Source organism: Amblyomma mixtum, chromosome 7 (genome assembly GCF_055824585.1).
Source record: "Amblyomma mixtum isolate Tamu chromosome 7, ASM5582458v1, whole genome shotgun sequence".
Classification (NCBI taxonomy): domain Eukaryota; kingdom Metazoa; phylum Arthropoda; class Arachnida; order Ixodida; family Ixodidae; genus Amblyomma; species Amblyomma mixtum.
This window is the reverse complement of record NC_143018.1, coordinates 117,072,680-117,096,791: the sequence shown is the minus strand read 5'-3', so window position 1 is coordinate 117,096,791 and position 24,112 is coordinate 117,072,680. Positions and strand designations below refer to the sequence as shown.

Sequence of the window (24,112 nt, the reverse complement as noted above, 5' to 3'; positions counted from 1 at the left end):
TGCTTAGCATCCGAGCTCCGTCTGCAGTTCACGTATCCCTGGAACCGTGGCAAAGTGTCTTTGGGAATGCGCAAACGCTGCCTTAATTGTTACTTGCAGAAAAACACTGCGGCGGCTGCAAGCTTTGAGCGGCTGGCAGTTGAGGCCGGAGCTCGGTAGGAGACGGACTTCCTCCCGGATGCTGGCTTTTGATGGCGGACGTTTCTTTGTCTAAGGCCGGCCCAGCTAAGTTCTGCTAAATGCTGCTCTCATCATTTTAACTGCACTGTACCTTTTTATTTCGGTAACCAAGTCATTTAAATAAAATCGTTTTCTCAGTTCATTCGTCCAATTCGAGAGGCTCATTTGGCGACGCACGAAGACGGGCCCTACTATGTAAAAAGAAGAAACAACCAGCAACAACAAACATCAAGGAAAGAGCAGCCAACAGTACCCGAAAGCAGGGAGCAAGAGGATGTTTTTATTTTTTAAATTTGTGGTGTTGGTTACTTGGAAATCAATAGCGTAATCATTTTATGGTTTAAAGATCATTAGAAAGAAAGCAGAGAAAAAACAACTACATGTCACTGAGCAAACAAGGGAAGGGGAATGAGGGGCTCGTTATAAATATGAGAGAAGCCAACAGCCACAGAAACCAAGGAGCACAGGGGATTTTTTTTAATCAATTTTATTTTTTTGTGGTGTTGATCAAGTAAGAATATTACTGTCGCTTAAAGCTAATTGATTAGAAAAGCAGAAGAAAAAACAACCACATGCCGCCGGTGGGATCCGAACCCACGACCTCCGAATTACGCGTCCGGTGCTCTACCTCTGAGCTACGGCGACGGCTGTCAAACCTTCTGCTTTCGGGGGTATTTATGTTTACAAATAACCTAACCTTGAGAGTGTTCATCAGCGCCACCCACGTTCGTAAGCGGCGGACGTGGAACGTCCCGAGTTACCGCTGGTGTGACGTAGAACGCCATCGAACGGCGAGGGTGGAAGCTGTGTGAGAACCCTCTTATGCTTCCTATGGCATCAAGGCTGCCAGAACCGAGGCCCTCGCTAAGCAATTAAGCAAACAAGGGAAGGGGAATGAGGGGCTCGTTATAAATATGAGAGAAGCCAACAGCCACAGAAACCAAGGAGCACAGGGGATTTTTTTTAATCAATTTTATTTTTTTGTGGTGTTGATCAAGTAAGAATATTACTGTCGCTTAAAGCTAATTGATTAGAAAAGCAGAAGAAAAAACAACCACATGCTGCCGGTGGGATCCGAACCCACGACCTCCGAACGTGGGTGGCGCTGATGAACACTCTCAACGTTAGGTTATTTGTAAACATAAATACCCCCGAAAGCAGAAGGTTTGACAGCCGTCGCCGTAGCTCAGAGGTAGAGCACCGGACGCGTAATTCGGAGGTCGTGGGTTCGGATCCCACCGGCGGCATGTGGTTGTTTTTTCTTCTGCTTTTCTAATCAATTAGCTTTAAGCGACAGTAATATTCTTACTTGATCAACACCACAAAAAAATAAAATTGATTAAAAAAAAATCCCCTGTGCTCCTTGGTTTCTGTGGCTGTTGGCTTCTCTCATACATGTCACTGAGGGGATCCCAACCCATGGCCTCCGAATTTCGAATCAACACCACAAAAAATAATAACCATCCCCTTGTCCCTTGGTTTCCGTCATGTTTGTCTAAACAAGCTGCCTTTTTCCAACCCCTTGTCTGCTGAATAGCTAAGGAGGGCCTCGATTCTGGGAACCTTAAGTGATGCCGTAGGTAGCATAACAGGATTCTCTCACAGCTTCCGCAATCACTGATCGATCGCATTCCTACGCGACACGCGCGGCAACACAGAATGTACAGAGCGCAAAATGCATGTCTAGAACTACCGAACTCTGTGTTCCGCAGCTCCCAAAGCCGCTGCGAGCAGGAAGGCAAAAAATGGCTGAGGCTTAACTTGGTTAAGCCTGGAGAATGCGAAGCATCATCGTGTCGCGTAATTTGGAGGCGCACAACCACAGCGACGGCGCGAGGTGGGCCTCCGTTTCTCCACTGTCGTGACGTCATCGTGTCACGTGATTTGGCGGCGCACAACCACAGCGACGGCGCGAGGTGGGCCCCCGTTTCTCCACTGTCGTGACGTCATCGTGTCACGTGGTGTGACGTCATGTATCACGTTATTTGGAGGCTCACAACCACAGCGACGGCGCGAGGTGGGCCCACGTTTCTCCACTGTCGTGACGTGATCGTGTCACGTGGTGTGACGTCGTGTATCACGTGATTTGGGGGCGCATAACCGCGGTGAAGAGCTGAAGTGGTAGCTAAAGTAGTATGCTTCGCATAAAAATGACGATGAAATCCTATGAGTTTGACTGCAAATGCTTACATACAGTCTACATTTAACGAAATGTTGTCGCTAGACGTCGCGTGTTCAGCCCGAAACACACCTAGAGCGTATTCCAGACACGCATTTTGCCCTCTGTACCTCGTCCAGCGCTATGGACGAAGTTGGCACAGGTGAACACTCTCAAGGTTCGGTTACACAACACATGTATACCCCCGAAAGTAGAAGATTGGACAGCCGTCGCAGTAGCTCAGTTTTTGGAGCACAGGGCACGAAATTCGGAGGTCGTGAGTTCGGATCCCACTGGCGGCATGTGGTTCTTTTTCTTCCGCTTTCTTATCTATTATGTTTATGCCATAAAATGGTCAGACTATTAATTTCAACGAAATCAATTAAAAATAAATAAAAAAAAGCACCTCATTGGTGTCGATGACTTTTGGCTTCCGCTATGTAATAACGAGCCCCGCTTTTCCCTTCACTTGTCTGCTCAGCAAGGAAAGAAGACAGAGGCACGTAAATTTTTACTTTCTCCAAGCTAGCACGCACGTATACGTCAGCTCACAGGCGGCCTTCGTAATCTTGCACCAGCCGTGGTGGCTTAGTGGCTCTGCTGTTCGGGAGGCAGAATACCACTACTCGGAACTGAATCCTCGCTGGGGAGAGCGCATTTTCATGCAGGCTATATACAGAAGCGTCCATGTGCTGTGCAGTGTCAGCGCACGTTAAAAAACTCGAAGAGGTCCAAACTAAATTTACATACATATCAAACTGGTGAATGCAGGTGGTAATCCACCACCATGCACGTTTTTTCAAGTTGCGCAATGAAGGGGAAAAAAAATGGCCCCATACTGATGTTCTCCAATGGGGCCCGAAAATGGAGGTTAACAACAGATTACCGACACCATGAGGGAAATCTGTAATGAAAATATATTTTGTCAATCTAAGGTACCCAAGGCTCCAAGTTATCAATCTTGGAGCCTCATGTTGATGTCGGACTTAAGTGATTCAGCTCCGAAGCCTAAAAAGTGTTTTACTCATTTTCTCATTTTCACGTATACAAAAGAAAAGTCGCCTACCTTTCATCACTTTCTAGTATAAAGGAGGTACTTGGACAGCTGTGACTTGTCAAAGCAATGAACTCGTCCTACCGCAAGTTTTAGGGGGTCATCGCTGCTGCAGAGAATTCCGGAATTTATCCTAATTGCCCCGAGGTGGCACAGCTTGGCAGAAAAGTACCAGGAGACTAACCAGTAAGTGTGCCGAAAGCAAGGACCAAGAAATAAACTTGAAAAGGCAGGTACAAAACGCGAAAGGTAAAACTGGATTACTTCAATGAAAAATAATCAGACTGTAGAACTGTACAGAAATAGGAAAAGTTAAATCAGGAAGCACTCGTCCTCAAATAATTCAAAAACGCAGAGCCCCAATCTTTACCGCTAGGTCACGTTGTCCTAGAACGCGAAGCTACAAAAACAAACTTAACCAAGACGACAGATGTACAATATGTGAGGCCTCTAGAAGCTTATATTAAAATCTGGCAGTAATCATCCGGATGTCGATGCAGCCTCAGAAATTCTCCCCGAGGTCTAAATTCAGAGATAACAACGAACTGTGAATGAATCTGTGGTAGAAGTTAGCAAAAAGATATAGGAAGATTGGTGGCTCCAAAGCAGGGCGGTGACGTGAGGGGACAAGTTCAAGGTTAAAAATTGTATTTGAAGTAAATTGGCGAATTTATAGACAATACCATAAGTCGAATGGTGCGCCTGAAATAAGGTGGAGGATTGTGGCAACTGCCGCCAACTTGTTTCAAAGGGGACGCTCCTAAATTCCATCTTTCCACCCTCATTCACTGTTGGGCTCCGCCGCTGAAAAAAACCGAAGTCATTCATATAAATTAAGTCACCTCATGCAGGCCAGTAACACTAGCGGCAATCAGACCACGTGACTTCCGGAATGTGGAGCGCAAATCCGGCGACGCCCGCTGCCCTGCCCCAAAGACACAGCAGAGGCCCACCTAAGCAAAGCTGTCCATGGGCGGCTGCTGCTGGGATAACCTTAACCCCGTTTATGCAAAGAAAGTCCACCGCACAAAGTCGGGCAGCGCATACGGTTGGGCCAGTCAGTGAGCGAGCATTTCAAGGAAAACTGCGCAAAACATACATAACATAGGGAGGGGAAACACATACGAACGCCAACTTGGAACTTTACTGAAACAAAAAGGAATCCATCCGAGTAATTATTAGACGCAGGCGCAGTGTTATTGGTGCACTACTCTTGTACAAACCTGTGGTTTTCCTCTCCAATAGGGCGTCTGTTTTGCGCAGTTTTCCTTAAAAAGTTCCACACATATAGACTTGGACCAATAAGACAGAAAATGCGGGTATATATTTAGGAATTCTGCAAGGGGATGTTCAGTTAGGCATTTAAACCATCAGCTGGCATGGAATCGTCGACATTGCCAGCGGGCGCATCGTCGACATTGCCAGTGGGCGCATCGTCGACATTGCCAGCGGGCGCATCAGCGCCAACCACGGGCGGTGCAGGTGGGGTGGGCGGGGCACCACTCGATTCCGGTTCGGGCTTTTCAGGACCGACGGCAGCGGCCTCAGAGTCGGCATCAACAGCCGCCGCGTTCTTGAGCGGCTCGTGGTCGTCCTTGGTCATTCCGGGCGGGACAATGCCCCTCTCGAAGAGGAACAGTCGGTACCGCGTAAGGGTATCCGGGTCCTTAGGACCCCATTCAGGTCGAGGTTTCGTAGCCTCGGAGAAGTCCTGCGGTCGTGAAGCCGTGTGTTATGCGTGTTTACGGGCAATAAAATGAACGAACGGCGGGAACCACTGCTATGTTCGCCCGCCTGGATTTCCAACTAGGGGATGTGTTGCGGTGGCTCAGTGGTTAAGGCGCTCGTCTACCGAGCCGGAGTGCCCGGATTCGAACCCGACCGCGGCGGCCGCGTTTCGATGGAGGCGAAACGCCGAATGCGCCCGTGTGCTCAATTCCGGAGGCCTCCACTGCGGAACCTATCTCTCTGTTTCTTCTTTCACTCCCACATTCCTGCCTTACTTCCCGGCACGGTTCAGGTGTCCGCCGAGATGTGTGAGACATACTGCGCCATTTACTTTCCTCAAAAACCAGTTTTAGGATTTGTCCTAGTCTTATAGAATAATGTTTAGGAACAAGAGTTGTCTTCTAGTGGGCCCAGACGAAGACATTTCTTCTTGTCGAAACATTGTTCAGGAAAGTTAACTTGCACTCCCCCCCAGCTCTCGTTCACTTTTAGATATCAAGAATGATGTCTTTCCAACCATATTAAATACGCGGCTACGGTGATCAGGGTGGAGGACAAATCATTGTTTTATGAATTTACTGGTCCACAAGGCTGCGGGAATTTCAGCAAAGTGTCCTTATACTGTATACTTGTTACTTGCTGCGTCCAGTTTAAAATAACAATCTATTTCATTTCAGATTTACCTTTTTCTTTATTTTTAGTTTCTTCTGTGGTTAGCTCAATCATCAGCGTGCCGCGTTTCTCCTTGTTATCAACTCAAGCACAGGGATGGATGAAGCATGTCGTTAATTCTGCGAATTTTGAAGATAAAAAAATCGCAAATGTTTGCCATACCCGGCCATGCGTAATTCAGCGCAGCTGTGGAGGGCTGTTTTTCGACAGGCTCACTTTAAAACATTGTAGGCACACAATCACAATCAGAATTATTATGCGAAAGACCACACGACATACATATGATGCCCCGCTTTAACAAAGCCGTACCAACTTGCCTGCGTGGCGTAATGGTAGCGTGTCTCCCCCGCCATGCGTGCATCAGGGGTTTCTGATGCTTGGTTGATGTGGCTGGCGCCATCTATGGGAGCCTCATGTAACAGCTACATTTTCTACCAGTCTGCATTTGATTGTCATGCCGACGGCAGCGGCGACAGTGTCTTTTCTGCGACACGAGGTCTTTATGGTTTCGCGGAGTATGTGCCAGAAGCACAACATAAAACTTTTAATTTTCAGATACAAGATTTCCGCCTCGTCGCCTCCAAATCGGCAGTACACAGTCCTGGATCCTCGCGACGGAGCAGCATACCCTCAGTTGCAACCGCGTGCGCACTGGAGTCTAAGCGCCGCCGCACATCCGCTTTGTTTCTACGAACGGCGTGAACTTGTTGCCACTCCGCTGTTGTTCCGCTCTGGCGGCGGGTTTATGAGTGGCCGCTGAGGAACGCATAGCAGGGTCGTTTACATGAACCCGACAGTTGTGGGTCGAGTTAGGGGATCGAGTTGAGCAAGGTCAGCCCAACTCGACCACTGCGTGTTTACATGAACTCGGTTTTAGCGAGTCGAGACCGGTTGAGTTGCAGCGACACTAAGCGTCGAGCAGCGCAGCAGTGGCAGCCTCCAAGATTGCGGCACGGCACCACTGTCTTGTAGGCGCGACGGCGCAAGCGAAAAACATGTTCGCATTTGACTCGGTCCGGTTTACATGCCATCTGCCGTTGGGGTCGAGCGAGTCAACCCACCCCCTGCAGCGAAGTTGACTGGACTCGCTCCCTCGACTCCCGGAGCCTACTCTGCCGTGTTTACATGAACCCCGTAACCGGTTTTCAACTCAATTCCTCAACTCAACCCCGTCATGTAAACGCCGCTAGTGAGGCCTTCTATATAGGCGCCATCTGGGGAGAGGGAGCCGCACATCGCTACACCGCTATAATCCCTTTGCCCTTTTCCGTCGCTTTTCTTTTTGCGCCCTCATTATTGCACCAGCATCGCCCTACGTCACGGAACCCGGGAATGGGCGCATAAAAGTTGCGCTGTAGATGAAAAGTGACCGTATTAGAGAGGAATCCTTACGTTATAATAGCCCTTGTCCTGTAAAGCGGATTCCGCTGATTTCGTTTTGTGTAAGATCTGTATTTAAGATACCGTGAGGAGGAATTAAAGGTAGCCTGATCCTGTTTATCAGGTGTTGATGACAACGAGGCTGCTTCCTGTGAAAACTGAGTATTGATAAGATCGAAAAGACCAAGGAATGAAATACGGATACCGCTGGCACCTGCCATTTTCACAAGAAAACGCTATAGTGATCACCGAAAGAGCAACTTTATTCGCGGACCTATAAGGATTGCCTACACCGCCGTTCCTTGTAGACGGTCCTCCCGCAGTCCGCTTTGTTGCTGCGTTCGTAAATTTCATTAGAGTAGCCAGGAAAAATTTGTGTTCCGTGCAAATTATTTTTTCCCCAGTCAGTGAGTTTTTGGCTGGCGAACAAACATCGATATAGACAAAAAGAGCGACACAGTCAATTCTTACGCAGATAAAAAGTTAGGTTTGTCATCAGAATTACGCGAAGCATCCATTCTATGTCACCTGGATGCATGTGTACTGTGTTGGTATAAGACTCACGTGAGCCTTACGATGTGTGGTCTGTTGAAGACAGGCAGGGGGAGGGGATGAGAGGTACTATTACCAGCTTTCCCTCCTCCACTTAGAGAAGTCTGAATAGTTGGGCTTAATAGAGAAATGCACATTATAGTAAAAACGATAGCTGCCACAACCGCTGCATCATCTCCTCAAATTTCATCTTTCGAAACTTCGATATAGTGCTTTACTTTTTGGATTTTCAAAACTCGTAGACCTCTGGGATCAACGGAAATAAATCTGATTGCCGTTACCTAGTTTGCATGTAAGGATTTAAAACACGCGAGTATGCAAAATAGAAAAAGGGAGTTTTAACTGACGCACAGGCAGGTTGATGGAAATGAAGTTCCATCGAAGAGTTCATTTTTACCGTCTGCTGCTCCCACTCAGACTGCAGGATGTGTGCTCGATACTGGATCATCCCAAACTCTGACTCACCCCTTTGCATCTGACCAAGTGGACGAGCGCCCCTCCAAGCACGGCCACGATTGGGAAGACCACCAGCAGTTTGCCGAAGATTTGCAGCCATTTCGGGTACATATAGTTTCCAAGAGTCAGCGGCTCGCTCGTGATGAGGCTGCTGACGCAGATCATCTGCGAATGGAAGAGCACGAAGACGGTTTTGTCATGTGAGTTACGGACGATTAAACAAGAAAGTCGCTGTGACACGGGGTGAAATAAAACAGAGGTAAATAACTTAAACGGCAGCAGAAGCGGTATTAGAATTCGATGATTTTAAGGTGGCCGAATGTGTGAAATGTGCAGGCAAAGCCTGCGAAATTGTTTTGTTCTAGCATTTGAAACGGTGGCGTAATCGCCGAATAAAGTTGTCGTCGGCGTTCAGGCTTCTTTGAAGCGCACAGCCACAGGCAGAGGCCCCGATAATGACGTCACGTATGACGGCACTACGTATCCAGCGAAGGAACGGTTATTCCATGGAAGAAAACCGACGCCATTAAAAGTGAAGCTCACGATGCATTGTTTGGCGCCATTAGACGACGCATAGCAGCATGCAGGCGTAAGCAGCGGACATCTGAAATTTCTGCCACAATGACGTCACTGCCGAGTTTCCTCGCACTCCTACAACGCACTGAGAAGAAGCCTAAACATCGTCGCGGTTTTAATCGACGATTATATCACAATTTTAAATTCTAGTGCAAAAATACTTTGCATGGTTTACCTTAAAGCTTGGCGGCCGCGGTGGCTCAGCGGTTATGGTGCTCGGCTGCTGACCCGAAAGACGCGGGTTCGATCCCGGCCGCGGCGGCTAGAATTTCTTTGGAGGAGAAATTCTAGAGGCCCGTGTACTGTGCGATGTCAGTGCACGTTAAAGAACCCCATGTGGTCGAAATTTCCGGAGCCCTCCACTACGGCGTCTCTCATAGCCTTAGTCGCTTTGGGACGTTAAGCCCCATAAAACCAAAACCAACCTTAAAGCTTGATAGATTCGAATTATTGAATAACCTCGAATTCTCGAAAAACCGTTTCAGCTTCCCTTTAAGTGAAACAAAAGATATCTAGAGTGAGCCTCTTGAAGCACACCAACAAAACCGTATATTACTATGATTTGTGTTCAAGATCTATACAAGCACAATGAGTCATGCTCCGAAGAAACAGCGACGAATAATGACTTCCACATTGGGTTCTATAACGAGGAGCTCACTTCAGGCTGTGAAGGCCAACTCTGAAGGCGCCGCATGGACTATGAAAACGAGTAATGTGACTGAAAAAAACACAGTACTAGTTTACCAAACACTCAGACTTATGCCTAAAACGTGGGCGCGATCATGACCGCGTCAGTCGCCTTTGCATAGAGGCGAAATGCGGAAAACGGTGCAGTGTCCAATGTCAGTTCCAATGTCAATTAGCCCGAGGGGTTCGAAAATATCCGGAGCCCTCCACTACGACTTCCTAAAAAGCTTTAGGACATTTCGAACGTTAAATCTCATAAACCGTGATCTATAAGCCCGGCAGTTATAAAATTTCTTGAGACACCTGGTGGGTCTCCCGTCGCCGTTGAATTGCGAGATGTCAATCCCTCTTAATTTAACATGATGTTTGGGAAAAAATTCAATTCAGTCGTTCTAATTAGCACCATAAAAGGATAGCAGGTAACGCCTCAGAGATAAAGTTCTTGTGAAATTCATTGGCAAAACCTATTTCTGACACAATTTTATAAGACGTGCTTTTAAGCAGCGAAACTTATGTATTCAATGTCATTCTCTCTAAAACAAGAGGTTAACTAGTTGCATTTCTATTTGGGGAAGCAAGCCCGGGAAATATCGACAAAAGGTTCAAGTTTACATAGCTGCCGGTACGTATGGCGTGACTGTGAAAGCTCAAGATCAGGGCTGGAACATAGACTGTTCGGTACATCCGATGGATATTTTATGGCCTTCGATCATGGTTGCTGTGAGCGCAGGAAAGATTTTATAGGTGATATTTTGCTGCGATGGGGAAGAGTTGGCCATGAGAATTCCCCAGTTGACGCAGCATTTTATTTATTTATTTATTTATTTATTTGTTTATGAATACTGTCAACCCTCATTTGAGGGTCATTACAGGGAGGGAAAGTGAAGAGACAAAAAAAAAATGCATATATAACCATGAATGAACAAGCTTCTTTGAGCATACAATACAAGAGAGCATTGACACGCAACACAGTTCACACCACTGTAGAACCACCTGCTATACAAAAAGCAATATTGGACAATCAGTTACGCGCCCATCTACAAGAATCCCATGCCTAGACGGAATCCCCAAGTGCATTCAAGAATGCGGCTACACCTGTAGACTCAGCAACGTGAGCGGGCAGTTTATTCCAGTGCTCAATAGCATCCGGAAAGAATGAGCAGCGAAAGACGTTAGTTCGTGTCAAGTAGGGCCGAATCGCTTTGTGGTGGTTAAGGCGGGAGCTTAGTCTACCTGGAGGCTGCAGATATTTTTCTTTATTGATGTTAATTTCTCCGTGAATGATTTGGTAAAGTATTTTTAATCTCTGCTTTTTACGTCTTTTTTCTAATGTTTCTAGACTACATGAGTTTAACATCTCCGTTACCGAATCTGTTTTCCTGTATTTTGAACAAATAAATCTCGCTGCACGTCTTTGAATCTTTTCTATTTCCGTTGAAAGAATCTTCTGCCGAGGAGACCATACTACAGATGCATATTCTAGAGAAGGCCGTATCAGAGATTTGTATGCTAAAAGTTTGACATCTTTCGTTGCTCTCCCCAACTTTCCTCTTAGAAAACAGTTTTCTATGTGCCACCGCACAAACATTTTCGACATGATTGTGCCAACTTAGGTTGTGAGAAATTGACACCCCCAAATACTTGAATGTACTAACATTAACCAAACTGTGACCTGCAATACTGTACTGAAAAGAAATTATATTGCGTTTGTTAGTTATATGGGTAAATGTGGTCCTATTGAAGTTGATTTTCATTTCCCATTTCTCACACCAAAGTGCAAAAGCCTGCAGGTTTTGGTTAATGTTAATCTGATCTCCTTCACATGTGACAGGTGCATAAATGAGACAATCATCCGCAAATAGTTTCAGTTTAACAGAATTTCCAACAGCACATACTACGTCATTGATATAAACTAGAAATAGCAACGGCCCCAGCACAGAACCCTGTGGTACACCAGAATACACATCCAAAAAGCCACACTCACAATTGTCAACACGTACCGCCTGTTTGCGTTTCGCCAAGTACGCTTCTATCCATCTAAGGATGTCTCCATTAATGCCAGCCCTTCGCACTTTCAGGAGTAATTTGTCATGAGGAACCTTATCAAAGGCTTTTTCAAAATCTACACAAATAACATCAATCTGTCCCCGGTCATCTATAGCTTTAGAAAGGTCATGTATTGTCTCAATTAACTGTCACCGTTGAAAACCCTCGACGGAAGCCATGCTGACATTCAGAAAGTAGTCCGTTTGTTTCCAAAAAAATGATATGTTTCGCAATAACATGTTCCATTACCTTACAGCAGATTGAAGTGACACAGGCCGATAGTTGTTCATAAGTTCATAGTTGCGCTATCTGAAAAAGAACGGGCGTATTTGGCAAGGCGCGCGACACGTCATTAGGTTTTTTTCAATTTTTTTGGCGCATGTTACCAGTTTGCCGCTTTTGCGCATCTTGCCTTATGTATATATACATGTATTTTCCACGAATAAATTTAGTTGTGAGTCAGCGCTGTGTGTGTCTTTTCTATCTGTGTCCCTGTCTTTTGCGCTGTTTTAAAGAATCATGGTTCACCAACTAGCCTGCACGTCTACCCCTGGGAATCTCTAGTCTCTAGTTTCCGGGAATCTCTAGTTTCCTGAGTTTAATATATCCCCATTGATTCTAGTGGCGACCAAAAGAAGGCGCTAGTTTCTGAATCTCCAGGAAAGCAGCGCATTGGGCGTTTTGAGCTCTGTGCATAATGGCGACGGCTAACTAACCTGACACCCTGGAAGCAAGCTGCAGGTGCGTCGTTTCCGAATAGAGTATTGGTGTCCTCGTTTCACTATCTACCAACATTCAGAGGATCATGTCTACAAATGGGCTTGCCCAGCTTTCCTGGATATCAGCAACTAGTTTAGAAGCGTTTCATTTTGGCCCTTCGTACTTTTGGAAACAATTGCGCACACACAATGCATGGCATGAAAAATTAGCAAAAAAACAAGCAACTAGCAGCAAATGTTGCCTAACACCGCGTAACGCAATGGAGATATTTTAAACATCTACTTTTGACAATACCAGAGTCACGAGAGATTCTGGGGGAACATAGTCATTATGGTAGCCGACTCTCCCACAGTACTGTAAAATAAGGCCTATGAATAGCTTCCTGCGTTCGCAGCAACTGTATGCGACTGTCAAATGGGATGTACCGAACATTTAATATTCCCTCGATGATTTTAAGCGTTCAGCGCCTGAACACGCGTGCCAACAAGAACCATTTGTCCAGATCTTCTTGGTTTGTTTGCACTGTATCTTTGAGGCGTACAATCGATGTCAGAGGAAGTCAAAACAACCCACCAGAATGGGCTAACGCAAGCTCAACCGATTTCAATCGTTGTCATTGTTTAGCCGTACTATTAAAGGGGAAAAAAACTGCTGAACATAAACTGACTTCCAACCGACGCACCCATTGGTACTTAGAGGTTCTGCTATTGGTTGGTAGTGACATGCGTGTATTCGCGTTATTAAGATAAATTTACTGTACATTAACTCACCGCTAGAAGGCAGGGGCAGACATACGTCCAGCAGACCTGCACGGGCCAGCCTGTTGGGGAGCCCATCATGAACTCGGCATCCAGGCTTAGTCTGCTTACGCCTGAGCGGAAAATAAAAAGAATGCATGTGTTGCTCATAATTTCATCAGAATTATGCAACTATGAATAATATTCAACTATGAATAATATTTACTAACCAGATTGATACTATATACTCTTCCTTGGTTTTGTTTCAAAAAGCAGCAAAGGGACAGGCGCATTCTTGTGCCTTTTTTGTCTCTTTAGCGCCGTCTTCAGAATCAAGATTAGCTATCAAACAGCTGGCCCAAACCAAAGTACTCCTTGAAAAAGACTTGTCTGGCTACTCGGCGGAGGCCTAGATTGCAAGTTACGCAAGGGCAGTGACGACTGAAAATTTGCAAACTCTTAACAGACCATTGGGAAGCCGAACGTCAAAGCGTTAGAAGTCACTTAGCCCTCTTTCTCTGCTCCACAAGGGCCATTAAGGTGCTCACGCACCCGTCCTATCCCTGTACTCACAAAGCAAACTTTACATTCCTTTTCGAGGTCCTTACCTTCGCGGCTGCATCCAGAGTTTCAGAAACCAACCTCACCCTTAAACTGCACCTTTCGTCGCGCTAGCAGTCGGTCTGGAAAAGGGCGCATTCGCAAACTTAGCCTCTGGTATACCTTTAGAAGCTCCTTTCGTCAGTATAACATGACGACAGAGTACGGCTACAGCTTTTCCGATTCATCAAGTTCACGGAGTTAATGAAAGGAATCGATAAGGACAAAGTGCCCCACCACGGGAGGCCGGCACGGCGAAAGCTGTGGGATCACCAGAACCCAATGGAGCTGTTCGACGCAGAGTTTCTCGCTAGGCACCGCTTTTCGGAGCCTGCCCTGCTCGAACTCTTGTCTATAGGCCGCTGCACCGCTACCTTGACGTACGAAGTTGCCCTGTGCCGCCGCTACTGCGACAGCTACCGCCCTTTGCTTTTACGATGCGGGGACTCCCAAGTTTTCACCGGCTACCTCGTCAATGTACCCCAGCCCATGGTTTCTCTTCTGATACGCCGTCTTTGCAGCAACACGTTTACCGGCGCTGATTGAGTTTCCCGAAACCGAAGATATGCACAAACTAGAGCAGGGGACACATGTGCGAAAACTTGGCCAGCGCACCGGAGCGGTCGCCGCAGGTCTCGCCCCAGTGCAAACGGGGCACAATGAGCGGCAAGTATGGATGCGTCGCTCGACTCAACCTCTGCCCGCAGCCGGTGTCACGCTTTTCCACCGCGCAGTAGCGCCTGAGCGCGCTGCTAGGCTTGGTGTACTTGAAGTTCGCACCAGTAAAGAGAAAACAGCCGTGCTATCGGAAAGACTGCCTCCTCTACTCAAATAGAAGAAAGCATATGCCTGCGCAAGTAGCGAGCTTTCGGCAACGGAGCCGCCCCCTGGCGCCCCGGAAGGCGAACTGCGCTGCATGTTGCCTGGCTGTTCTGGTCTTCGCAAGGCCTACATAGCCTGTTTCCGAACGAAGCCGCAGCGGACGGCCCTTTGGAAGTCACCTGCGCTATAATAAGAGGCCTACTCTTGATATCGCTTTTCTGTCAACGGCATGATCTCACAATAAACTAAAAATTTGGACAAAGTTCCGAGACGACTTCGGAAGCTAAGCTAGTGTACGCCGGCGAGCCGTTCCAAAGCGGCGGGCCAGCAGCATCTGCGAGTTGTCACTTTTACCAGCAACTCAGTAATGGTGAAAAATCACAAAAAATAGTATATTTTTCACATTTCTCTATCCCAGGGCTTATTAAATACGTCAAGAACCATCATACGCTCATTTTTGTGACGCTGGCGGATGGGATACAGGCTGGCCGGTCGGCCAGCAGGCTTGGTGTACTTCACGTTCGCACCAAAAACGACAAAACAGCCATGCTATCAGAAAGGCTGCCAGCGCAAGAGCCGAGCTTTCGGCAAAGACGCCGCCTGCGAGCACGCCCGGCGGCGAACTGAGCTGCCACATAGCTGGCCTGGTAGTCGGTAAGCCTAGCTGGTTTCGCATCGATGACGTGACTGAGGGCGCTTCGGAACTTGCGAGCGCTGCAATAAAGGTACTATTCTCGTAACCCTTTTACTGTGAACCCGTCGCTTAATAAAATAAAGGTATGTCCGATATTTGCGACGTCTTCAGCGGCGGATATAGCGGATGCCAGGTGAACCACACGAAAATAAACAATAAAAACCAGCGTCGACTCAACAAAGCTTCTTGTAGCGACGGTTGCCTATCCCTGCAGCTAGATCAAGAGGAAACATGTGTGAAAATAGATTCACGCTAGTTAGTTTTGTTTAAAAAATGTTAATGACAGCAACAAAGTATGCTTATTTGCTTTCCAGAGGATAGAAACAAGTTATTAGTACATGCACTTATGAGGGAAGCATTAATATTATTTAGCCTTGTTGCCATACCTCTTCCTTCTGCGGGGAACGGCGCTGTCCGCAAAGCTGCCGAAAGGTGGGTTTCTCAAACGAGGCACAACCTTTCCCTTACGTTTTAATTTCCGCAGTCTTTACGAAAGTCTCCTTTCGAGTTAAGACAAAGTGAAAGTAAAGACAGATTATGAACACGGGGGTTAGAGCCTCTTTCTTTTTGGGAAGCGCTCCTTGCCGCTGCTCTACCCCTTAGCCACGTCATGCATTCTCTCATTGGACTCGACGCACCAACCACAGAGTACTGCAAACTTTCCAGACGTTCTGACTGAGCGCAGATGGCACTCCGCGAACCCCTCCACTCTTCGTTTATGACGACATACCTTGATTTCATTTCTTGACAGCGGTGTCACTTCGCTGCCGCTGCCGAGCAGTCTTGTACAGGAGATTGACGACACGAAGGATTTTTCCTCCTAACGTCCTAACGTAGCCCATTAACACATCAGTGTTAATGGGCTAAAAAATTTCCGTTAAGGCGCGAATTTGGGCCTGCTGGTTATCTACGAAAACACCTAGCGCAGGAAACGGGACGACAGAAAGAGGACACAACAAGAGCGCTTGTTGTGTGTGTGCTCTTTCTGTCGTCTCGTTTCCTGCGATAGGTGTTTTCATGAATAGAGTCCGCCGACGCCAGGACAGGAAAAATAACTGGAAGATATTTTTGCCCAATGACATCATCCACTGCCAGATGTTCGGGGCACTATGCAGGATACTCAATCGAGAAAGGAAGCGCACTATATTTATTTCTGTAAAAAAAAAAAATTCGGAGAAGAAATCCTGCTTTGGAGTTTAAACCGTGTGAACTAAAATTTGATCGATAGAGCTGAAGCAACCATGCATTTCAAAACGTTGCGGCTTCGCCAATGGGCACATTTTTTTCTGAATCCAGGAGTTCAGAGGTTTAAGCTTGGGTATGGTAAACATATACATACTACTGCAGCTCGTGATGGTGGCATATGCCCCAAATTTCTATAATTAAGGAATATACGCGGAGACAGTGATAAAGGCTTAAGTGCCCCACGAGCTGGTTGCGTCTAATAAACATGGTTTGCAGCGGCTTGGCCACAGGGGTTCGGAGCGCATCAGCTCCTTTGTTCCCTGAAATATGCAACAACTATATACGGCTGTTGCATGTTTCAGGGAACAAAGGATCGCTAGCAAAGCTTTCTTTTTCAATGTTTGGTACTGATAGGCTCCAAAATCCGGGAATGTACCGTAAAATTCAGGGGGGCACTTTGTTGCCCTAAAATGCGGTGAGGCGAAAGCCTTTAGAGCGGTGTTGCTGCTTGAGTCACTAATGTGTGGTTACGATGTTAATTAAGTACACAATTGTTTGTGAATCATAAATGCTGGAGACACTGGAGGGAATTTGGGAGGCATCCGTCTGAGTCGACGCATTTCTGCAATCACTCTTCAGCGTCCTAGGCAAGCAGAACTATATATGCGTTGGCAGGAAGTATCGTAGCCATTAGCACGCTCGGCTGCGGAACGGAATGATGGTGGTTAAAATCCCATCGTGCGGAAAAGTTTTTTTTTTTGGTCTGACTGGAAAAAGCGTGACACCTCCGCTGACAACCTTATGCTGACAACCTTCTATCGACAACGATGAAAACGCCAGCGTCACAGGTGACGTTTGCCGGACTATCGCGGACCGCGTCGCTTCTCTTTATGTATTTGTGCATCACACCTTTCCGACACCATAAAGCCTCTCGTTCCATGCCGAAGACCTGTGCAAACCTCGCCAATAAACAGGTCTTTGCTGAGATGCCAAACAGCTTGTCTCTGCTTTTCGACGACAGACGTCAAATTAACAGCGTGAGCCGGCTTCACGTCGCCATTATCGCTATCTTGAATAGCACCCATTCCAGTAGCGCCTCCTGACTAGATTATTGGTAGCGTTCTCACATTGCATGAACGTTCTGTTTTGTTAGTTTCTGTTTTAACTTTTCCTTCTATTAGCTTCTTTTTCAAACCTTCACGCTTCTCTTCTACCTACGGGCGTCGAAAGCGTGTACACTTTTCTTCCGAAAAATATGCACTCCAATTTACTCTTGCTGAAGTTGTCTGCTCCATAGTGAATTTTAGTAGTAGTGCCTCATCCAACCTCTGTCACTTCTTCAATGACAGCGGCAAAAGGCTACTAAACCGCAGCCCCATTTAACCGGATGTTCTGTGCAGCACCAAGCAGGAAGAAATGGAGCTCTTTAGCCGCAGATGACGCTGGACCACGTTAATTGAAGAGATACAGGATAACCTTTGTCTTGCAGGGGATGTACTGAGGATGATTATGACAAAACCATGAAGACATGATATGCCTATTGCCTGGAAGGACTCTTTTGGGAGGCGTTGATTAGCAGATCCGTTCTTACGTTTTGTCCGACGTTTTGAGCACTTCTTAGGCCAGTTCAAGTTGGGAATACTTTTTGAAAATTTCGTGAAATACCTGAGGAGATAGAACTACTATGATCAGCCCTTAAAATCATTCTGAGTTAGAGAGTTTAGCTCTTATCTTTGCGGAAGATTTTATTTCTTCGGTTTCCGTTTATTCAAAAACCTAAATTTGCGCAGCTTATCTGTGCGAGGTGTTTATGGCACCTCGCAAATATAAATGCTTAGTTGGAATACGCCTGGCCATGTACAAGAATTTGCATTGCTAATTTAACAGTGTACTGCCAAGCGTACCGTAGCCGATGGCTATGTAAACAGTCTCGAAGACTGCGATCCATCGAAGCAACTCTCCTCCAACCTCGGTGTCAATGACGTTGAGTATGTACAGGCCTCCCTGCAAATTTTAGGAGTGCATGAGTCGGTCATTTCGAGAGCTTTTTCTATTCTTCAAAAAGAAAAAAAATCCAATGGCTCTTATTTTATTCCTGTATCAATAGCTATGTGTTGTTATTTTATATCATCGACATCAAAGAAATTGGTTTCATTTCCTAGCGTTCCTGAGATGCTCGACCCATATTTACCCCCTATAGTATCGTTTGCGAATTATGCTGAACACAACAGTACGAGGAAAATTGGTGCTTCAAAATACCTGATGCTCCATTTCTACGCTTTGCTCTCCGGCTAACCTCTCGACAGATATCTTAGCGATCCTACCGCAGCCGCCATAGAAGTAATAGCTACAAACAGCACCAATATGTATTTTAGGCACACTTAATGAAGTTGGATGATTAAAAATGAAGAAATTATAATAGCTTTTGTGAGTTTATTTTGCGTGGCAGTGCATAGCCTACTAATTAGAAAGGGAGCAACCCATTAAAGCACTAAAACGGCACTGTGGTCAAGAGCTAGGTAGAACATGGAGTACAATGATCGCAAACAATCTGCTGACAAATATTAAGCGAAACCATACATAAAAGCCATAACAAACATAACTTTGCTATAGCCGCGCATCAGTATCCGGGCCGGAGCACAATGCTGGGCTATTATTATACACAGCGAGTCATAATTAAACTTAACGCGTTGTCAAGTATTGCGATGAGATACAGGAGATACAGCTCTGCGTGACTACAAAGCATAATATAGCGACACACCTTACGCGTAGTTATGTCGTAGCTCCGATTTATTACGCAAAATATAACAAAGCATTTACAGCCTGCTGTACAGAACTGTGGCAGCTATTGCGCCTAAAGCGGCCGCACTGCGTAATAAGACGCTCCCACTGAGCCAAGTCGATGCACTGGCGATTTCGAAATAATATGAAGAGGTGATGGCGACGAGAGGAGGCAACACATTATGTTTGTTGTTTTCTGCAAATGTAGAGTCTGTTGTAAAATACCGCAGGCCAACAGACCTGCAACACTGTTGAGAGTGGTGGTTGCCATACTGCGAGGCAGTGGTCGCATCCACGAACTCTTTCATGTCGAGGTGGAAGTTTGCTTCTTCTCACCCACTCGCGCTAAGAAATCAATGGAGCTTCTTCATCAAAAGTACCATGTGGGTCTCTCCTGCATCAGGTGCTTCTCCCTGGAAGCTGTTTACGGAGGGGCTACTATGCATTGTAAATTTTCTGAAGTCTGTGACACTTTTTTCCCTCTACACATGCGCTCTGCCTAAAAGAGAGCTGCTACACACCGGCTGAAGCTGGAACCTTGTGATCAGGGGCCTGTTATACAGGGCACCAAACAATGTCGCCTTGACGTCACCAGGGAATCGTGCGTTGGTCAGTCATTGTTATTTCAGCTAGCTGTGCAAGATACAATGAGGTCACTAACGGAACATCTTCAGTTTTTCTGGATCAGTATGTTTCCGTATTCAGTGGCTTTCTGATAGCCACCACTGGGCAGGTGAACATCCTTGCCCACAAGGCTTTCTCATCTCGTCTATCCGGTATGTTCTCTGTCCATTGCTATCCACTCCTTAGTCTATGACACCTCCAGTCATCCCCTGCCCTTTTTCATGCCCTGTCCAGGTACTTTGCTGCGCTTCAATACAGTTCCACATTGTTACTTTCTTGCGTAAGGCCTAATATAGTTCAAGCTAAGCTGCATAGTTTAAAGACACTGAGGAGAAATTGAAGTTGGCTTGTATCCACAGAATACCAGCTCCTGATTACAAAAACGCCACTCATACTGACAACAAAGCTCTTGTAACGTAGAAAAGAGCAAGAACCAAAATACAGGTATCGCCGCCACAGGCCAAACTTGCAAGTACAAGCGTGATGACTTCATAGGACAAAACAGTGTTGCTAGAACGAATGGTTCTAGACACACTAGGACACAAGAAGCCACGAATCACTGAGGCGCAGCCAAGCAGCCAATGTTTCCGCAAATCTCCTTGACGACGCCAGATGGCGCCACGCACCCGGCAACTACGCGCGATCCTGTAGCATCGGGACCAATCAGCGCCTGCTCCGCGGCGGTAGGTGGGCTCCCGGTATTCCGCTAACGGGAACAAGGTACACGGTATGCTAAAGGTGTCTATTTGCGAGAACTTTGTTGACTTCGAGAGCGGGATCCATCGTAACGCTGGCAAAACGCCGGTGCAAACGTAAACGAGGCGACTGTAGCGACGGCCGCAATAGCCGATAGATGCCTTCAACGTGCGGCCGGTAGTAGCTTTCTTTTCGGCTGCTTCTAGGCCGCGCTGCTGGCCGCAGAAATCACGGAGTCTGCGTTACGTCATCTGCACGTCATGTTTCACGTCACTTAGTCCTGTGTCATCATAAGAGAATCCGATGTTTGAATCAGAGCGGCGGGAAGAACTTTTTCAACTTCGAATCCAAATTTCTTAGAGATAAATGCATCTTTCGCTGCCGCCCAAGTGGCAACAAAGCCATGAAATGCCGAACTATCGGTTTTTGCTTTAAAAAATATTAATAAAGCTCTCCTCACTGTCCCTTTAATACACGGCTCCAGCAAGCGGAGGCGTGCAGGCGTAGGCGTCTACCGGAGCACCCGGGTGTGTGCTGCGCATGCGCAATCTCCAAGCGGAGACGCACACTATATCATTGTGCACAGGCATCAGACATCGGGCTACTTCCGTACATCTCTACCTTGGTGCGTCTCGACTGTACTGGCAGTAGAAAGTTCGTGTACACAATGCGCATACCTGCGTTGTGAGTGGAATTCCAAGCACGAACCCGAAGAGGCAGGCCGCGGCTGCCAGCATGGTGCGATGCTTCTGGAGGCAGTCGAAACTGTCCTTCAGTGGAGTCAACAGGCTCTCCACGAAGGCGATCTGAGAGGAGAATACGCAACAATAAACTACAGACATCCGAATGAGAGCAATGAAGTGACAGTGGCAGTTGTTCTTTGAGAGCATCATACATCATACTGCTGCTGTCCATGAAATCTATTCCAAGGTGTTTCCTGGCAGTAAAATTTGTTGCGGCAGTCATCTGCAGGCACACTCTCCAAGAAAAGTCTTAAATGCACTGTGTGCACTTGCGAGTCGTATGGGTGGGAAGATAGGGCACATGTGAAGCTCTACTATCATGCAAGGAGTGTGTAGAAGAAGGATTTGCTTTCCCTTCCACATATTTTAAAAATCAGGCTTGCCGTAGCCCCCCCCCCCCCCCCCCCCTTCTAACAACAAACCTCAAAACACGATTGTGGACTGAAGTCTACACGCATTGCTGATAAGATGGCATAACATTACTTTTGACAGGTGAGATTTCTGACATTACTTCCGTAACATAAGGATTCACGCTGCTGTCGGTTTCGTCATATCAAATAAAGGCTCTTTGAAAGAGAAATACATTTTTTTGCGGCTCAAAGAAAGATGAGTTCATGACTGGGCATTTTTTGCGCTAAGAGGTCTGATAACCAGACCGACAAAAGGAATGCCTGCAGTTAGTTTCTGTGTGTGAAAAAATGCGCAACGACTTCCGCATCTGGTGGTGCTAGCAAGCGCAGAGCAAATCAATTTAATATTATTGAAAGAGTGCAGTTTTCTTGTAATCAGCATCGGTAAACTGTTATATATATATATATATATATATATATGTTATATATCTTCATCTTGTTTTATCCGACAGGCGAAAATCTAGAGGCCCGTGTACTGTGCGATGTCAGTGCACGTTAAAGAACCCCAGGTGGTCGAAATTTCCGGAGCCCTTCACAATGGCGTCCCTCATAGCCTGAGTTGGTTTGCGACGTTAAACCTCAATAAACAAACCATTTAATTGCACTTTTTCTTTACTTTCTGGACAAGAAATGTTCTGCACATTCTAGCTACACTGATGGGCTGCCCATTCTGAAGCACTACGTGCTTCAGTTCGATAGTATTTGCGTTGAACATGGGCGGGAAAATGACTTATTCTGCTACAGTTAGTGCGTCCCTCCGTATTGTCCTCTTATGGAGCGTTTCCTCCTCTTTCCCGATCGCCACTGGATCCAGCAATTATCGCTAACCTTCTACATTACGGGGTAGATGCGACTAACTAAATTTGTTCTGCGGGGCTAGCTAACCTTAGTTACTCTAGCAACGGACCTGCTCAACGAATCGGTTTGGTTTCGTTTATGGGGTTTAATGTCACAAAGCAACTCAGGCTATGAGAGACGCCGTAGGGAAGGGCTCCGGAAATTTCGAGCACCTGGGGTTCTTTAACGTGCACTGACGTCGCGCGGTACACGGGACTGTAGAATTTCGCCTCCATCGAAATTCGACTGCCGCGGCTTGCGTTGGTGTCGTGGTGATTAACTTCTGAGTGTTTCGTAATGCCAGGCATACTACAATATGCGTAATACAGGGCATTTCACCGAAGGTTCCGGCAGTTTTTAAGAATAGCCCTTTTAAGCTGGACGGAAAGTTCGATGGGAGCCTTTTTGACATGGCAGATTCAGTGGTGGTGGGAATCGGAACAGTGACACGCGCCTGACCCTTGCTGAGCCGCGAGAACTAAGAAGGACGGCTTGCCGTCCTTAATAACTGTCTCCGCTTTTCTTTTTAGTTTTCCTGTCCTTTTATTTTTTTGCTTTTTTACTTCTTTCGTATATATTAAGTTCCGCAGAAACGATGCTTTTTTTTTTCATCGGGGGAATTAATTCTACGATCATGACTAGCGCCGCTTCCGTGGTGAGCCGCGGTTACGACGAAGCGGACGCAGCCGCGTGAGGAGCGCTCAGGCTGGGCAAGGTTTTGTGAGATTAAACTGGCCCGCTTTGAGATCCTCTCCTACCTCGTCAGCTGCCCTCCTCCTGGTTGGAGACAATACAGTTACGACGGGTTAACTACCTGGCTGGTTGACTAATACTGAATAACTTTTAACTGCTTTAGTTAGATTCCTCCTCTATGAGACATCTGTAGTCAAGTGAAAGTAACATCTGCTTCAGTTTTTAGATTTTCGGAAATTACATTCTGGTCTCCGCTGCAGAGCTAGGAATTTTGGGGCCGCACGCGGGCGAAACCACAATCCCGCAGACGGAGACAAAGCTAGCTACCCTTAAGAGTGTTCGTCACACAGCGGTGCGTGTTCCGTGTTCTCTGTCCGCTCGATGCCCACGCCCCGGCGCCTCTGTGTGACGAGGGTGTGTAGGCTGGCTAGCGTGATCTGCTGCCGTGCGGTTTTGGTTTCGCCAGCGCGAGGCCCGCATTTTATTGTGATATATCTGCGACGAGAATGGCATTGAGAAAATAAAAAAAAATCTCACATGTATAATATACAATGGGCTACGAAAGTATCATAAATGAGCCGCACTGTAACAGTTAAGTTAACTATTAGCTGTTGCTTAAACAGCCAGGTCATTATCACACCTTGGTTCTATTCTCATGCTCCCCGTGACTGACAAAGCTATAGCGGCGTTTACATGAACCCCGACAGCGGCGGGTCGAATCAGGGGATCCAGTTGTGCAATGTCAGCCCTGCTCGACGACTGCGTGTTTACATGAACTCAATTTTTGAGAATCAAGACCGCTTCAACTACAGCGACACCAAGCGTCAAACAGCGCAAGCGGGAGAGGGCAGTGGCAGCCTCCAAGATGGCGGCACGGAACCGCTGTCTCGGAGGCGCGACGGCACAGGCGAAAAACAGGTTCGCTTTTATCCTCTGCCCTCCCGCTAACCAGACTCTTCGACTCCATGCTTTTAGAAAGGCGGGTCAAGCCAGTTAACCTACCCCCTGCAGGCGAGTTAACTCGACTCGCTCTGCCGCTTATTTTACTCGACTCGACAGCGTTTACATGAACCCGACAACT

General features: G+C 46.8%; 1 protein-coding gene across 1 annotated transcript in view; it reads right to left on the bottom strand.

Annotated features, from left to right (window-relative positions):
• Window positions 1-4,746: 4,746 nt before the first annotated feature.
• The window catches only part of LOC149337296 (sodium- and chloride-dependent GABA transporter 1-like), a 36,149-nt gene continuing 16,783 nt past the window's right edge, over window positions 4,747-24,112 (bottom strand). The window contains exons 10-14 of the mRNA XM_089554382.1: window positions 21,026-21,154; window positions 18,152-18,251; window positions 12,980-13,080; window positions 8,190-8,345; window positions 4,747-5,103 (exon numbers count right to left, since the gene is read on the bottom strand). Coding sequence (XP_089410508.1) covers window positions 4,747-5,103; window positions 8,190-8,345; window positions 12,980-13,080; window positions 18,152-18,251; window positions 21,026-21,154 — 843 coding nt within the window. The remainder of the gene's footprint in view (window positions 5,104-8,189; window positions 8,346-12,979; window positions 13,081-18,151; window positions 18,252-21,025; window positions 21,155-24,112) is intronic.